Below are 18,943 nucleotides of genomic sequence, written 5' to 3' on the forward strand. Positions count from 1 at the left end.
CTGGCCTATCACCCTCACCTTAACCTGCTTCTACCTATCGCATTCCCAACACCCCTTCCCCAAGTCCCTCCTCCCTACCTTTTATCTTAGCCTGCTTGACACACCCTCCTCATTCCTGAAGAAGGGCTTATGCCTGAAACGTCGATTCTCCTGCTCCTTGGATGCTGCCCGACCTGCTGCGCTTTTCCAGCAACACATTTTTCAGCTCTGATACAGCAACTAACACAACATACCCATCAAATTGGACGACAGAATTAATCACTTTTGAGCTGTTTTAAATTTGCATATGTATATTTTAAGAATTTGCACAATAACTCCTCTCACACGGGCAGCAACTGTAATTATTTTAGAGGCCAGAGGGGAACTGAAGTCTCGCTGGGCAAAGGGATTTTGTTCTGATGGAAAACGTTCTGAGACAAAGCGTGGAATGATTGAAGTATCAGCCTTTGTGAACCAGAGGGCAAGTCTCAGGAGTCTGGGAACACTTAATGAAGGGCGAGACCGTGCAAGGATGGTAGACCTGGACATAAATGCGGGGATTTGCCAAATGCTGCTGGAATATTTAACCAAACACACGCAATGTTTTACAAGTATACTGATATTGTCTGATAACTGACAGTAGTTCAGCAGGAATAACGCAATTATATTTTGTCGAAAACCTGTTAAATTGTCAGACTGCAGTCTGTAGGTCTGGATTCGCGATTCAGTTACTTTCCTATTTTATGACTTGAATACGCCAGGAATAAATGGTAAGGGACGGCGTGTAGGCGCTAGTTAACGCTGGCTGCTCTCTTTGATAACACGGGATGCGTTGTGTGCTCCGGGGGAATAGTACAGCAGAACTTGTGTTAGGAGCCACACAATAGCAGCTCTCGGCTGGAGAAGCAACACAGTTTCAGTGTGATCTCCTCACTCAGCATCCCCTCCATTTGTTCAGGGGCAAAGGCTTCACTTTTACCCCCCTTTGCACCTGTCACCCGCCAAACAACATTTCACTGAACAAGAAAGGCGGAGAGAGAAAAGCCCTCCACTGAAGCTGCAGCTGAGGCCCCCTCCCCCTTCCTTTTTGGTTTCCTGTTTGTACCGCAGTTTGTGGCGATTCCCGCAGCCTGGGGATTTACCAAACAACACAGCCCTTAAAGAACACGGCAAACTCCAGGGAAAGCTGCACACACGCTGGGGAGTGACTCTAAGCTGAGCCTGACGAATGCCTGCCTTGTGGCATCAGTTTGGCGCTGAAGTGAATTCCCTTGCTGTAAACGCCGATTAACTTCAGGGGAGATCTGTACAAGTTCTTCAATCATGGAGGAGGCTGCAGGGCGCCCTTGGAGCAGTCGCTTTGCTTGTCCCGCTTGTCTGGTGGTTTTCTGCAATTTTGAGGAAATGCACTTTCATTCCAAGCTCTTTCACCAGCTTCATCTGACTGGCAGCCAGGGGGAAACCGTCCCAAAGCATCCAGGAGAACAACTTTCCATCTTTGTGGTGAGTTTTCTTAATTGCAGTCAGTGTGAGTGTGCATTCTCCTCCCATACAGTTTAGACATTGTTTCTACGCGGGTCTGAAACAACGTTTTCTGCACATGTGTCTTGTCTCTTTAAATCGTTATAATATTTGCAATTAAAATAAATACTCCAATCCCATTTGGTGACCATAAATTCCTGGTTCAGCACTGTAACACACTTCACCTGTCATGTGATGCAGAACAGTATCAACAATTTCAGAAGTGAAATTGGCGCTTTATAATGTTAAGCCCTACACAAAGCTTGGCTGAAGGTTCAGAAGGTTTAGAAGAAAATATTGGCAAAATAAACGTTTTCTTTCGTGAAAGATCAAGTATTATTATCTACTGGAGAACGCTCAGGGCTTTAATCAAGCTTGAAGACAGGCAAATAGCCTATTAACAGTTCCAGGAGAAAGTGAGGACTGCAGATGCTGGAGATCAGAGCTGAAAATGTGTTGCTGGAAAAGCGCAGCAGGTCAGGCAGCATCCAAGGGGCAGGAGAATCGACGTTTCGGACATGAGCCCTTCTAACAGCCTATTAACAGTTCCAGCTCTGTAAATTTGCCTTTGAATCTCTCAGAATTAAAAGCAAATCTCTGCAACAGCACGGGAGAAAAATTATAGTTTAACCTTGTTTCAGAAGTTTTATTTGTTAGTTATTAAAATCTTAGGGAGGGAAAGGCACTTATTGAGTTGAGAATTCACATGATGAAATCTTCGTTAATATGTCCAGCCAGTGTTGGTAAATCAACCACTGATTGTGTCTCCAAAACCCTTGGATACATAACTGGCTGGCGGTGAACTGTGGAAGTTCATTTGGAATTCTGTTGATGTATTGCTTATGGATGGTTGGAAATGTAACTGTGATGTTTAATATTCAGGGTATGTCTCAACCACTCTGACCAATAAATGCAATATTTTGACTACTTCTTGCAGGAATTACTCTAAGTCTTCACCTCGAAACTAATTGCTGCTGTTTATGGATCATAGGAACAAGAGTAGGTTGTTTATACACTCATGTGTCTTCCCTATTTAGTGGGGCCATGTTTAAGCTTGATTTCATTTCTTTTTCCCAGAAGAAGTCTATAAAATTAGATTAGATTCCCTACAGTGTGGAAACAGGCCCTTCGGCCCAACAAGTCCACACTAACCCTCCGAAGAATAACCCACCCAGGCCCATTTCCCTCTGACTAATGCACCTAACACTACAGGCAATTTAGCATGGTCAATTCACCTAACATGCACATCTTTGGACTGTGGGAAGAAACCGGAGAACCTGGAGAAAACCCGTGCAAACTCCACACAGACAGTTGCCTGAGGCTGGAGTTGAACCTGGGTCCCTGGTGCTGTGAGGCAACAGTGCTAACCACTGAGCCACCTGTTTCTGTAGTACTTTAATAAATCAAATGATGTGCAAGATGTGAAGGAAAACATGATATTCTTTGCACAAGGAACATATTATTTTGATTAAAATGATGTGGCGGTGCAGGTATTGGACTGGGGCAAACTAGGTCTGAAGTCACATGACACCTGGTTATAGTCCAACAGGTTAATTTGAAATCTCAAGCTTTCGGAGTGCTGCTCCTTCGTCAGGTGAAGTCCAAATGAAGGAACAGTGTTTTGAAAGCTTGTGATTTCAGATAAACCTGTTGCATTATAACCTGGTGTCATGTGACTTCTGAATTTGTTTGAAATGAGGTACACTATATTAAGGCCACAAATTCTAATTAGAGTCATAGGGAAACCGACACTTTGGCCCAACCCATCCATGCCGACCAGATATCCCAACCTAATCTAGTCCCACCTGCCAGCACCTGGCCCATATTTCTCCAAACCCTTCCTATCCATATACCCACCCAGATGCCTTTTAAATGTTGCAATTGTACCAGCCTCCGCCACTTCCTCTGGCAGCTCATTCCATACACGTACTACCCTCTGCGTGAAAACGTTGCCCCTTAGGTCTCTTTTATATCTTCCCCCTCTCGCCCTAAAGCTATGCTGTCTAGTTCTGGACTCCCCAACCCCAGGGAAAAGACTTTGTCTATGAACCATCTCCATGTCCCTCATGATTTTATAAACCTCTATAAGGTCACCCCTCAGCCTCCGCACCAGGGAAATCAGCCCCAGCCTATTGGCCATGCTAAATTGCCCGTAGTATTAGGTGAAGGGGTAAATGTAGGGGAATGGGTCTGGGTGAGTTGCTCTTCAGAGGTCGGTGTGGACTTGTTGGGCTGAAGGGCCTGTTTCCACACTGTAAGTAATCTAAACTTCTAAAGAGACCAGAATTGCACGCAATATTCCAAAAGTGGCCTAACCGATATCCTGTACAGCTGCAACATGACCGTCCAAATCCTGTACTCTATTCTGACCAATAAAGGAAAACATACCAAACGCCACCTTCACTATCCTATCTACCTGCGACTCCACTTTCAAGAAACTATGAACCTGCACTCCACGGTCTCTTTGTTCACCAATACTCCCTAGGCCCTTACCTTTAAGTGTATAAGTCATGCTAAGATTTGCTTTCCCAAAATGCAGCACCTCGCATTTATCTGAATTAAACTCCATCTGCCACTCCTCAGCCCATTTGTTCCTCTGATCCAGATCCTGTTGCAATCTGAGGTAACCTTCTTCACTGTCCACTACACTTCCAATTCTGCAAACTTACTAACTGTACCTCTTATGATTACATTCAAATCATTTATATTAATGGCGAAAAGTAGTGGATCCAGCTTGAACCTTTTTTTATATTTCCATTGATACAATGTGTGTGTCACTAGCTGGACCAGATACTGAGATTGCTGCTAAGAACAGGAGTAGGTTTTTTAAAAATGTTTAACTGTTGTTTGGTCACACCTTGGGCCACTGTATCAAAGCCTGAGTTGGAGTGGTGCTTGAATATTTCAGATTAGGTAAGTTTTACACAGAAATATAAATGCTATGTTTTATTATGAGACAAATTGAATGCAAGATGGGGGAGGTTATGCTTCAGTTATACAGGGGATTTGGTGTACTGCGCACAATACTGGTCACTGTATTTATGGAAGGATGTTAACATAGTGGAAATAATTCAGAGAAGGTTTAGCAGACAGATACCTGAAATAAGTGGATTGCCTTTATGAAGAAGGGCTAGGCCTCAATCCTCTGGAGTTTCGAAGAGTCAGAGGTGACTTAATCAAAACATATAAAATACTGAGGAGATTTGACCAGGTGGATATCCGAAGGACTTTTTCTCTTGTGGGAGAATTTAGTGGTTGTAGTTTAAATATAATGTTGCCCATTTAAAACAGATGAGGAAAAGCATTTTTTTCTCTGACAGGTGCGAGTCTTTGGAACTTCCCTCTTTTAAAAGCCAGTGAATGCAGAATTCTCAAATACCTTTAAGGCAGAGGTAGATTCTTGATTACTTTGGAAATTAAAGATTATTAGGGATATGCAGGAATGTAAGTTGAGCTTAAAATTGGATCAGCCATAATCTATTGAATGACAGAGCAAGCTCAAAGGTTTGAGAGGCCTCCTCTTGTTGGTATTCTTGTGTGTAATATATCTAAGGAAAGAATAATGCAATGCAATGTTTGTAAAGTGCAGACAGCAAATCTTTGTTGAATAACTTACATATTGGGCAACATTGAACAATGTAAACTGTTGCAGTGCCTCCTGGAAAAATGTCATGGAGTGCTCTAAAAGAGAGAAATGACAATACCAATGAGTCTATAGAAAAATAAAGTCAGGACACTGAAAGCAACATCTTAATAAAGAAATATGTCAGGTTTAGGAAGCATGTTTAATATTTATAATCAATTGTGCTGGAGTAAACATTTTGCATGTTTGTAATTTTGATAAGTATACATCTCTTGTAACATTGCTTAGTCATTCTAACTTTGGGTGAGAGCATAAGAAATGGGAAAAGATCATGTGATTCCTCCAGCCTCTTGCAACACCATGCAGTAAGGTCATTTTCAACTTCCTGCCTTATCCACATGCCCCTTCATTTCCTCACGTTATTGAGATTGATTAACATACATTTTCCACTCCCATATCTCATGTCAACTACATTTTTGAAGTGATTTACATTCAGTAAATACACTTGATTATTGTTCCTGAGGTTCAAGTTGGAAAGCGAAGTTATCATTTCTTAAACAGAGTCTACAACATAGAAAATGTCCCTTTGGACCGTCAAGTCTGCGTCAGTGAAAAGCAGCCACCTAACTATTCTCATCCTATTTTCCAACACTTGGCCCATTGCCTTGGCATCTCAAGTGCACATCTAAATGCTTCTTAAATATAATGAGCATTTCTGCCTCTACCGCCCTTTACAGTAGTGTGTCAGCAATGGGTGGAAAAGAAATCCTCACATTCACTCAGTGGCTTGGGAGCTTCAGGCACATAGATATTGAAATGATCACAAAAAGGTGCAGTAAATAATCAAGAAAGCTCATGGAAGACTGGATATCTGAAGGACTGGAGTCCAAGAAGGCAGAAGTTACACTGTGACTATACAAAATCTTGTTAGACACCATTTGGAGGACTGTGAGCAGATCGAGGCATCATACCTGAGGTCTTGGAGAGAGCACACCATAGGTTTACAAAAGTGATACCTGGGCTTCAGGTGTTAAATGGTGAGGACTTATTATACAAATTAGGCTTGTGTTCTCTATAATTTACAAGGGTAAGGGGTGATCTGATCAAAGTCTTTGAGATATCAACAGGAAAAGTCAAGATAAATAAACATAGCCAATGGAAATAGTTTGGGGATTCTAGAACAAGGTGGTATAGTCTGAGAATTAGGGGCAGGCTGTTCAAGAGAGATGTTTGGAAACACTTCTTCCCACAAAAGCTGGTAGATGTTTGGAACCCTCTTCACAAACAGCAATGGATGCTGGATCAGTTATTCATTTTAAACTTGAGAGAAAGAAATGTTTTGAGAAGCAAAGATATTAAGGGATATGGGCCAAGTGTGAAGTTAGGCTTCAGATTAGCCATGATCTTATTGAATGGCGGAACAGGCTTGAGGAGCTGAATGACCTATCCTTGAACATACATTCCTGTAAATCTCCTGCCCCTTACCTTGAACCTATGCCCCTGGTCATTGATTCCTTCTTCAAGGGGTACTGTTCCTTCCTGTCAGACTATTGAGTACAGGAGTTAGGAGGTTATGTTGTGGCCGTACAGGACATTGGTTAGGCCACTTTTGGAATATTGCAATTCTGGTCTCCTTCCTATTGGATGGATATTGTGAAACTTGAAAGGGTTCAGAAAAGATTTACAAGCGTGTTGCCAGGGTTGGAGGATTTGAGTTATGGGGAGAGGCTGAACAGGCTGGGGCTGTTTTCCCTGGAGCATCGGAGGCTGAGGGGTGACCTTAAAGAGGCTTATAAAATCATGAGGAGCATGGATAAAGTAAATGGACAAAGTCTTTTTCCTGGAGTGGGGGAGTCCAGAACCAGAGGGTATAGGTTTAGGGTGATATAAAAGAGACCTAAAGGGCAGCTTTTTCATGCAGAGGGTGGTACGTGTATGGAATGGGAGATTCGACGTTTCGACGTTTCAGGAATGAAGAAGGGCCTGTGCCCGAAGATTCCTGAAGAAGGGCCTGTGCCCGAAACGTCGAATCTCCTGTTCCCTGGATGCTGCCTGACCTGCTGTGCTGTTCCAGCAATAAAGTTTCAACTTTGATCTCCAGCATCTGCAGACCTCACTTTCTCCACGTGTATGGAATGAACTGCCAGAGGAAGTGGTGGAGGTTGGTACAATTGCAACATTTGAAAGGCTTCTGGATGGGAATATGAATAGGAAGGGTTTGGAGGGATATGGGCTGGATACTGGCAGATGGGACTAGATTGCGTTGGGATATCTGGTTGATATGGATGAGTTGGATCGATGTCTGTTTCCGTGCTGTACATCTCTATGACTCTGACTCTAACTAAAACTCTCACCCAGTCGATATCCTGGTCAATGTCTTATACATCCTCTACAGTATAATCACATCCCTCCTGTAATGTGGATTCTAGAACTGTACAAAATACTCTGTGCCCCAACCAATGTTTTATATAGATCCAGCAACATCTCCCTGTTCTTTAAACTCCATGTCTCAGCTAATACAAGGCAAATTTTCCACATGCCTTCTTAACTACTTTATCTACCTGTCCTGCTATCTTGGGGAATGGTGGACATACACACCCTCTGATATTTGGTGCTTCCCAGTGTTCGACCATTCATCATGCATTGCCTTGCCTTGTTTATTCTGCCTAAGTGCATCAACTCTCACTTATCCAAATTGAATTCCATTTGCCAATGCTCAGCCCATGTGACCAGCCTATCTATATCCTCCTGTAATCTACTGTTATCCCCCTCACTGTTTATCATCTTTCAACTTACAGTTACACACTTGTATCTTGTCTAAATCATTTATATACACCACAAACCGCAAAGGCCCCAACACTGATTTCTTTGGAGAGCCCCATTAGACACAAGCTTCCAGTCACAAAAATATCCCTCAACCTTCACCCATTGCCTCCTGCTATTTCTGTGTCCAATTTGTCAAATTTACTCAGATTCCATGGGCTATCTTTGCTATCAGTCTTCCATGCAGGACCTTATCAAAAGCTTTGTTGAAGTCTAAGTGGACTCTGTCATTGTTCCCATCGACATACCTGGATACCTCCTCAAAAAATTGAATCAACTTGGTCAGACATTACCTCTCCTTAACAAAACCATGCCGACTGGTCTTGATTAATCCCTGTCAGTCCAAGTGCAGATTAATTTCGTCCCTCAGAATTGCTTCCAATCGTTTCCTCACCACCGAGTTTAGACTGACTGGCCTGTAGTTCCCTAGTTTATCCCTTCCTCCCTTTTTACATAATGGTACCAAATATGCTTGCATAAGATACTGTGATAGTTGTTTGTAATACTAAATCATTGTAAGCATTTTATGTTTGTTTGATTTCATTGTCAATTGTCTCTTCCTGTCACACTGATTAGGTCCTTGTCTCACTAAAATAGGCATGTGAAATAATCAAAAATGAATAGGAAGTGCCTTTACACATTCAAGAGAATAGTTCATTTGTATAAATAAAAATTATATTCATGCCACTGGTTTGTGCTATGAGGTTCCTCATTTGTCACTCGGTCTCTAAATTAAAGTCACTTTGATAAGTCTCCCTAATTTGACCACTGAATACATCTTAATCTTCACTCCTGAGAACATTTACTGTAGCTGGTGCAATTTTTTCATTTCCCGCTGAAGGATTACTACTGCTGTTCTGAGGATTCAGGCTGTGCCAACCTTTCGGTCAGTATTATTTTCTGGGCTCCATTCTTACCAAGTGAGTTAAATCTGATCAAATTTATTTGCACAGCCATCAGGTAAAGTGTGGATTAGAATTAAACCCATATTGTAAACATGAAAGGGCAGCGCTGTAATATCCTGCAACATCCTGTTGTCAATCTTCATTTAATTGATATTCAAACACTTGGTCTGATTTCTGTCAGAAGCAAAAGTAAACTTTTCTTACTTTAATAGGAAACAACACCTAGCTTTGAAAACTAATAGTCATATCATCATTAATTGTGGAATAACCATGGCATCAAAATACATGTGATAGTCTATTTATATGAATATAATGCTTCTGTAATATATGTAAAATAAGCTTGTACAATACAGATGAATGTTTTAGCCTGGTATAATGTTCCTGTTTTGATTTGTTCAATGTGGATTCGTATATTGGCTATTTCTTTTTAGTGTGGTGGTGATGCTTGCTTGACAGAAAACACAGTGTGAGTCAGACACAATCTGGAATTAAAGACCTAATGATGACCATGAAATCATCGTCGACTGTTGGAAAAACCCATCTGATTCACTAGGGAACCAGTTCTTTAGGGAAGGAAATCTGTCATCTTTACCTGGTCTGGCCTACATGTGACTCTAGATTCATAGCAATGTGGTTGACTCTTCACTGCCCTCTGAGCAATTAAGGGTGGGTCATAAATGGTGGTCTCACCTGAGATGCCCATATCCCATGAGTGAATAAAAAAAGCAGTTTAGACTTGACTTAGTGTGGGCATTTGACTGCTTTTGTTTGATTTGTTCATTATGGATAGCTTGCATTCTGTTGAATTAGTTATTTAGAGTCATAGAGATGTACAGCATGGAAACAGACCCTACGGTCCAACCCGTCCATGCCAACCAGATATCCCAAGCCAATCTAGTCCACCTGCCAGCACCTAGCCCATATCCGTCCAAACCCTTCATATTCATATACACCATCAGATGCCTTTCAAATGTTGCAATTGTACCAGCCTCCACCACTTCCTCTGGCAGCTCATTCCATACACGTTCCACCCTCTGCATGAAAAGGTTGCCCCTTAGGTCCCTTTCTATCTTTCCCCTCTCACCCTAAACCTCTGCCCTCTGGTTCTGGACTCCCCGACCCCAAGGAAAATACTTTGTCGATTTATCCTTTCCATGTCCCTCATAATTTTGTAAACCTCTATAAGGTCACCGCTCAGCCTCCGGTGCTCCAGGGAAAACAGCCCCAGCCTGTTCAACCTCTCCCCATAGCTCAAATTCTCCAATCCTGGCAACATCCTTGTAAATCTTTCAAGTTTCGCAACATCCTTGTAAATCTTTCAAGTTTCACAACATCTTTCTGATAGGAGGGAGACCAGAATTGCACGCAATATTCCAACAGTTCATGGAATGCCCTGCCAGTAGCAGTGGTGGACTCTCCCTCTTTATGGGCATTTAAGAGGGCATTGGATAGGTATATGGAGGATAGTGGGTTAGTGTAGTTTAGGTGGGCTTGGATCGGCGCAACATCGAGGGCCCAAGGGCCTGTACTGCGCTGTATTCTTCTATGTTCTATGTTCTATGTAAAATGCAGCACCTCGCATTTATCTGAATTAAATTCCATCTGCCACTTCTTGGCCCATTGGCCCATCTGATCAAGATTTTGCAAGGTGTAACCATCTATTAGCTTCACACAATGTCACACTTAAGTGCACGTATGACAAGGGAGTCCTCAACAACCAGTAGATATTGTGATTCAAGCATAGCTGTTTGTTTTCAAAGTGCTGTCGGTTTCTCAGAATGATATTCTGGTCACCCAGCTATCTGATACAAAGGAATAAATTTCATATTCTGCTTGCACAAGGCAGATGGCTTGCATTCCATGGTGTTTTCGCCAACGTACCTAGTACACCTTCGACCTTAGTTCTGAATTCTCTTTCTGCCACAAGTGTGGTTCATAAGCATTATACTAAAATTTTATTTTAATTTATGTTCAGGCAAGTCTGTTATAAGTAAGGCAGCTGCTTTAATTAATATTTCCTTTTGCAGGAATTTGTCTATCATCTTGAAAATTCCTTTTCTTAGGACAATTTATGAACTTAAACCATAATCTGAGAGTTGATCAAGAATGAAACAAATCAGTCCCATTGTGGATTTCTTTCCAGTGATAGGTATTGGTAATGTGCATATTTGTCCAACAAATGAAAGCAGGATCATACTTAGCTATGATGCCTCTCATGGTCAAACACCTTGCTGACACTCGATGTTGATGGTGGCAGAGTGGTAACCTTTAGTGGGAGTAATCCAAAGGTCCAGACTCCTGTTGTGAGGGCACAGATTCAAATTCCACCAAGGTACTGATGGAAATCAAATTCACTCCATTAAATCTGGAATTCTTCATGAAATTATCATCCATTGTCATAAACATCCATTTGGTTCGCTGATGTCCTTTTAGGAAAGAAATCTCTCGTTCTTACCTGGTCTGGCTACATGTAATTCCGGACCCACAGCAATGTGGTTGACAATTAACTGTCGTCTGGGCCATTAGGGATGGACAATAAATACTGGTCTAGCCAGAGACCACCACATCCCATGAATGAATAAAGAAAAACACAGGCAATCCTGACTTTACTTTATGTGGGCATTTGTCTCATTTTGTCTAATTTATTCCTTATGGATAATTTACATTCTGTTAAGTTAGTTGTTTCGCCTGCATGTAATTCCAGACTCTCGGGAATGAGTTGGATCTTTAAGTGTGCTCTAAAATGGTCTCTCAGTTTTACCAAATTGCTACAGATGGACTGCTGCTGTTCAGGAAATCTGTTTTGTACCCAAGGCAATTAGGGATGGGTAACAAATACTTTCCAGACCAGAATTGCCACATCCCATGAAAAAAAACCTCCAGCTCTCACTCAAATATAACCATATGAATGAGTTGGAATTGCTACATTGTCAAAGCCAAAAATTTAATTTTGACTGAAAAATAGATGGATTTATTAACTACAAATCTCACAATCTTGAAATAATAACTTGCTTTTTGTTTAAGTAGTAGAGCTAATTGTCAATAGCTATATTCATAGAAGGTGGGCTGCTATACGCAAGTAAAAATCTTGAAACACGATGTAATGAAAATGGAATTTGGCTTGCTCAGTTACTGTACAATAGCAGCAATGATAATTTTGATCACTTTCCAAAAACGAAAGTTACAGCAAAGAATAATTGAATGAGTGATTGCTATACTGTGGTCAGGAATGCAGAAATCTTCCAAACAAAATCTCTTCAGCAGATGTTCATACTTTTGAATGTTTTAAAAAAATAGTATTTTGGACTAAGTTAGTGGACTGTGTTGCTTTTAATTGTTTATGAGCAGTTTTGCTGTCCAGTATTTCTTACATTTAATTTCTGAGATTCATTGAATTTAATTGGAATGTTACTTGTTGAATATCTTCCTATCTTTCTAAAAAGGATTTTCCTATTGATGATGGGGAGACCATATCCCCATGAAATAAGACTGCATTGTTTGTATCCATTATAGATAATGGATTGTGAAGCTCGGGCAAATAATATGCTAATGAAGTGGCAACTGGTCCCATGGATGTTCCTTTAAGAGTATCTTTGTTTAGTATTTTTGAGGTTTTGTTAGATTTACTTTGAAATCATGCAGGCATACACACAGGAAAGATTGCTCATCTGCTGGATCACAGTTACACGTCCATAGCCATTCAATTATAATTTAATACTGGATTTAAGCTGGGGTATAAATCTGCAAGAGAAAGGGTGATTTATGACCCTCTGATGTCTGACTGTAAGAATCTGCTGCTTTAAGGACTGAAATCTGAATTGTCTTGTGCTGTTCAGAAAAGATTTAATGCCATCAAGCTGCTTGACCAATGGGGTATATTAGAGTGAATATTTCCTGATGTTGACGATAGAATTGTCGCAACAATATATTTCAACAAAACATACAGGAACGTTTGTTCGTATGTGCTCCCCTAGGTGGTAGTGTTGTAATGACTAGGACTTGAAGTTTGAATGTCTCCCTGAAACTGCTTTATTAATCTCTAAATACTTGCTGTACCTTCTTGGCAACAGTCAGATTATACATATTGGTCTGCAGTTAATTACTGTTCTTAAGTGGGCATCTTGTTCATTTTCTTTTGTTATTATTTTCTGCTGATCAGTAGGTAAACAGAGGTTTGATAGTCTCGATCCTTCAGTCCACAAATTGCTGTGGGGAAGGGAAAGAATGACAAGTTCTCTCACCTCCATTTTAAATTATATTTATGTTATAGGCGTACAGCCAACAAGAGGCTTACAATACTCCTTTTTGTTGGCTACATTCCACAACAAAAATGCTTCACATTTGATGAACTTAAAATATTGAAGACAAGTCTACAGATGTGGAGTCAAATTAACGAAGTTTGGGGGAAGTTAATGTGGGAAACCATCCTTGTGCTTCCTGTATTTTTGCAGGAGAATCTAACAGAACTGCATCTAATGGTGAGAATAAAAAAAAGTGGCACAATGAAATAGGTGTGCAAAGACCTGCTTTCTCTAGACAGAATAATCAAAGTGGGTTTTTACTGTGTAGCCAAAAGTAGCAAACATTAATCATTATGAACCATATTAAATAGGTTTGCAATTTCCATTGCTCCTTCTGATCAGAGGTCTGTTTCCAAGCATGTCACCAAGTGGATTGTGCTGGCATAATGTGTTGTTAAAACTAATTTGTCAGAGAAAGTACATGGAAAGTTATGAGAATATCAGGATGAGTACCATGTCCTAGAGATGTACAGCACAGAAACAGACCCTTCGGTTCAACTTGTCCTTGCTGACCAGATATCCCATATTAATCTAGTCCCATTTGCCAGCACTTGGCCTATATCCCTCTAAACCCTTCCTATTCATATATCTATGCAGATGCCTTTTAAATGTTATAATTGTACCAGCCTCCACCATTTCCGCTGGAAGCTCATTCCATACACGCACCACCCTCTGCCTTAAACAGTTGTCCATTAGGTCCCTTTTATATCTTCCCCTCTCATCTTAAACCTGCGCCTTTATAAGGTCACCTCTCAGCCTCTGAAGCTCCTGGGAAACCAGCCCCAGCCTATTCAGCCTCTCCCTATAGCTCAAATCCTCCAAGCTTGGCAATATCCTCGTAAACCTTTCCTGACTGCTTTCATGTTTCACAACATCCTTCCTAAAGCAGGGAGACCAGAATTGCACACAATATTCCGAAAGTGGCCAAACCAATATCCTGTACAGCTGCAACATGACCTCTCAACATCCTGTACTCTATGCTCTGACCAAAAAAGGAAAGCATATCAAATGCGTTCTTCACTTCCCTATCTATCTGCAACTTCACTTTCAAGGAACTATGAACTTGCACTTCAAGGTCCCTTTGTTCAGCAACACTCCCCACGACCTTCCCATTAAGTTATAAGTCCTGCCCTGATTTGCCTTTGCAAAATGCAGCACCTCACATTTATCTAAACTAAACTCCATCTGTCACTCCTCAGCCCATTGTCCCATCTGATCAAGATCCTGTTGTACTCTGAGTTAACCTTCTTTGCTGTCCACTACATCTCCAATTATGGTGTCATCTGCAAACTTACTAACTATACCGCATGTTCACATTCAGATCATTTATATAAATGACGAAAAACAGGGGACCCAGCACCGATCCTTGTGGCACTCCACTGGTCACAGGCCTCCAGTCTGAAAAGCAGCCTTCCACCACCACCCTCTGTCTTCTACCTTTGAGGCAGTTCTGTATCCAAATGGCTAGTTCTCCCTGTATTCCCTGTAGACCTCCCTGTATTAGATGAGGTCTAATCTTGCTTACCAGTCTCCCATGAGGACCCTTGTTGATTGCCTTAATGAAGTCCATATAGGTCATGTCTATCGCTCTGTTGCTGCTTCAAAAATCTCAATCAAGTTAGGCAGACGTGATTTCCTACACACACAGCCATGTTGATTATCCCTAATGAGTCTTTGCCTTTCCAAATACATGTAAATCCTGTCCTTTTCATCTGTTATCCTGTTTGCTGATTTTACTTCTGGGCTGAGAACGGTTCAATTTTAAAATTCTCATCCTTGTGTACCAATATTTTCAAAGCCTTGCTCTATCCCTTGCTCTGATCTTTTCCAGCCTGACACCCCTCCACTTTCTGTGCTCTTCTAATTTAGGCTTTGTGTCCATCCCTGATATCCTTAGTTCTGTTGGCAAAAGCCATCAACATTGTCTACACTCAAAGCTTCAAATATTTTTGTTTCCCTGAACCTAGCTCCCTCACTTTCTTCCTTTAAAGTTGCTCCTTAAAACCTACCTCTAACCAATATTTTTGTCATCTGTCCTAATATCTCTTAATGTGGCTCCAAAGTGTTATGCAACACTGCTGTTGAACGGCTTCTACATTTTATTATGTTGAAGTCACTAAATGAATGTAATTTGTTTTTGTTACAAGTGTAAATTGGAACCGGGCATATGCCACTGAAGCATCCTTGTGGGACGTGTATGTAAATGATTCACTTTTGGGAATTGGAGGGGAGGCTTGAGCGAGTAGTGTTTGCATTTATATTGGTACAATGGACCTCTCAGTATTTCGGTGCCAGTGTTTTCAACACCAAAATAATTACTTGAAATGAAATGATTGAGAAGCAAATAAATCTTTAATAGTTGGTACTACATGCATTTTTAAAAACAGGTACAGTTAGCGTGGTACCAGAATGTGAGCTTGTGCCTTGAACCCCCATTTTGTGGTTTCAATGCTTGTTTGAAACCAAGATTTATTTTAGTGCTCCTTTTAACATACTCTTATTGGGCCTTGGTTTTATTCTTGTTAATTTTGGTACATTATTCGTGTTGATCAGCAACTTTCGGCATATTCAAGGTTAGCTATGGATGATTTTGTTAGGCGCTAGTGACTACTTCATACTTGACTACTCATTCATTGCGAGTGTTAATAGAAATTTGATTGTGAAAATGTTAAAATATTCTCCAGACCCATCTTCATGCGATATTGTCTATTTTCAAGAAGAGATTGTTGTGTAAAGTAATCCTGGTTTTAACGCATCCTGCTTCTCCCAAGCCCACCAGATACTGTGGTAAGTGAATCAGCTGAGGTTAGTTTTTTCAGTTTAGGCCAAGAGTCAAACTTGTGAGCTTAATGTTTTGGATAACTTATCTCAGCACCATGTACTGTGTTTACCAAATGAGCCATCACTGAGCCCCTGGGCAGTCTTAAATCTAATAAAAGAAATGTATACACAAGAAAATGCACTCAGCTGATGTGGTTTTAACTTGTACAGAACAAAGTGGTCCTAGATAAAATCCTCTGGTCTGAGTTGAGTTGCTTGAAATTCTGCAGTCGGTCTTGCAACTGCCGTCCTAGCACAAGGCAAGTCGCTCTGAATTCTTGCTCCCGATACTTGAGTAACTATTGGAAACTTCTTTGCATGTGACCTTTTCAGTCACTTTCAAAACCATCTGTCTTCATCCAGGTAATTGAATGTCAACTTGGACATTACTTTTCAAATATCTTGTATGCATTTATATTGCATTTATAAATATGCTTAGCTTTTGTCATCCTCAGAAGTGCAGTCACTTTTTTATATAAAGTTCCAGCCAATGTTTATACAGAAAGGTTTCTTGAATAGAAATTAGGCAAATTGCTAAATTGTTCTTTGTTGGAGTAATGGACTCTGGTCTTACCTTTCTTCGAATAGTGCTGGGGAATCTTTTACATTCAGCAGAGTAGGCAGACGGGACAAAGACAGCCATCTGATAATCCATTACGCTCCCCGTTTCTGCAATGAAATTTCAGTCCAGATGTTTGTGCTTAAGTCATGGAATGAGGTTTGAACCGATGACCTTCAGAATTGAACAAAATTGCTACCACTGAACCAGACTAATACCATAGTTGGATAAGTTACTAGAGAGCTGCCTGTGTTTGCTGAACTGTAGCTGTCATTACTTCCCTTCTTCATAAAGGTAGGAAGAAAGCTCGACCTGAGGGAGAGCTGGGAGTTGTGAGTAAAAGTAGGATTTAGAGATTGGAGTGTATTTGTTTATGAAATAACATTGTTCGATGTTCAGTTTGGATGACTGAGAATCTATATCTTGATTTTTACAAAAAAATGTTATAGATGACTGCTAATCAAGTGCGTTTAATGATTTAATTGCTTGGATGCCTCCACAAAATTGCAAATAAAATACTTGCAATACATGTGGCCAGTTTCATTAGTAATGACAACATCATATGCACTTAATTTTAAAATTTCAGTGTGTAGCTTTTTGATCTTTTCAGTTGGCTCTGAAAATATTTAAATTACAGTAAATCATACTCTGAAAGCAGTACCTTCAGACTTAACTGTTGTTATAAACCTTGGGCAATTACTTGTAAATGTCTGTCTGTAACTGACTGGCCAAACTCCCCAGTTGTTACCTAATGTCCATGGACATTTTCATTTTCAAACTCACCCCATGGATGTAAACAAGAACTCTGGACAGTTAAGGCCCTTCACCCCCAGTCTCAGCCAAGTGTTTATGAAATCATATCTCATAATCTTACCACTGGCTTGGTTTACATTGATTTATTCTGGAAGTTGAAAAGATATCTGCATTGTCTAGATTTCTAGGAATTGGCACTGACTGAAGAAAGTCGTAAGGAAATTGAGCATTATTGTTTAAACAATAACAAAAATTCAACAAAATATGGCATTTTAAAGTGCTGCATCTTGCAGCATAGTATGCTCTCTGCTAAGTCAGTTTGTAACACTTGTTTTGCAGAAACTAGATTTGATTTCAGCAATATGGCAACTTGATCCATGTTCCTGCTATTTTAACTGTTCTCGGTTTAGCAGTTACTCTGTTTATACTTGTGATCATTGATTAGCAAAATGGATATGTGTCAAAAATCAGATAGTATTTGATCATTTTGATTTGTGAAAAGGATGTTGTCTTTTGATAGGAATGTGGTGTCACGATCTCAAATTTTTTCTACGCTGCATTACATTTGTTTAGGTTTTGGAAATTTCCAAACAAATATGTTAAGCTGGCATTTTAAATATTTATAGGTACTAAATCCAGATGTAAATTTACAATTACCCTTGAGTTGGTTTTGGTTGAAATATATAATTCCAATCTGTGCTTGGAATTTTACAAAATGGATAACTTTGCTGTTACTTCTCAAAGATCGCACGTTCACCAGCTTGTGAGCACCAACTTGTCAAAGTCATGAACATTGCTTACTTACTTGAAACGTGAAATCATATATTTAAGGTTGAATTTTGTTGAATTCTGATGGCAAATTTGAATTGTTCTTTAATATTTCCTGTACTTTCAAAGTGGAAAAGCAATATAAAAGAAACAGGTATTAAAACAGTTCAAATTATCTCAGTACTAAATTATTTATGTTCTAAAATTCAGAATTATATCCTCAAATAAAGGAAGTTTAATTTCAAAACCATTCTTCACTTTCTTTGACAACTTAGTAAATAGTTGACCCACCTTCACGATTCTGAATTGTATGGCCCAAACAAATAATTAAATACTTACCAAAGCTGAATCAGACTGCATGGATCCTGAGCTTGATCCCTTTTATTGCGTGATCCCAACTAATAAGGCAGGTGAGCTTACAGCATGGATAGGTACCTGGACTTCGATGTTGTGGCCGTTTCGGAGACATGGATAGAGCAGGGTGAGGAATGGATGTTGCAAGTTCCAGGGTTTAGATCTTGTATTAAAAACAGGCAAGGTGGTAAAAGAGGGAGAGGCGTGGCCTTGTTAGTCAAAGATAGTATAACGGTGGCTGAGAGAACTTTTGATGAGGACTCATCTACTGAGGTAGTGTGGGCCGAGGTTAGAAACAGGAGAGGAGAGGTCACACTTCTTGGAGTTTTTTATAGGCTTCTGCAGAGTTCCAGGGAGGTGGAAGAGAGGATTAGCAACATTATTCTGGGTAGGAGTGAAAGGAACAAGGTGGTCATTATGGGGACTTTAACTTCCCCAACATTGATTGGAAATGTTATAGCTCGAGTACGTCAGATGGATCAGTTTTTGTCCAATGTGTACAGGAGGGTTTCCTGGCGCAGTATGTCGAAGGGCCGACAAGAGGGGAGGCCACACTGGATCTGGTGCTTGGTAATGA

The 18,943-nt window shown here is 40.4% G+C and overlaps 1 protein-coding gene across 1 annotated transcript in view; it reads left to right on the top strand.

Annotated features, from left to right (window-relative positions):
* The first annotated feature begins 349 nt into the window (after window positions 1-349).
* LOC122549908 (tensin-3-like) overlaps window positions 350-18,943 on the top strand; it is a 434,491-nt gene continuing 415,897 nt past the window's right edge. Inside the window, exon 1 of the mRNA XM_043690124.1 lies at window positions 350-1,482. Coding sequence (XP_043546059.1) covers window positions 1,303-1,482 — 180 coding nt within the window. The 5' untranslated portion in view covers window positions 350-1,302. The remainder of the gene's footprint in view (window positions 1,483-18,943) is intronic.

The sequence above is a fragment of the Chiloscyllium plagiosum genome, chromosome 5 (genome assembly GCF_004010195.1).
Source record: "Chiloscyllium plagiosum isolate BGI_BamShark_2017 chromosome 5, ASM401019v2, whole genome shotgun sequence".
In the NCBI taxonomy this organism is placed as follows: Eukaryota; Metazoa; Chordata; class Chondrichthyes; order Orectolobiformes; family Hemiscylliidae; genus Chiloscyllium; species Chiloscyllium plagiosum.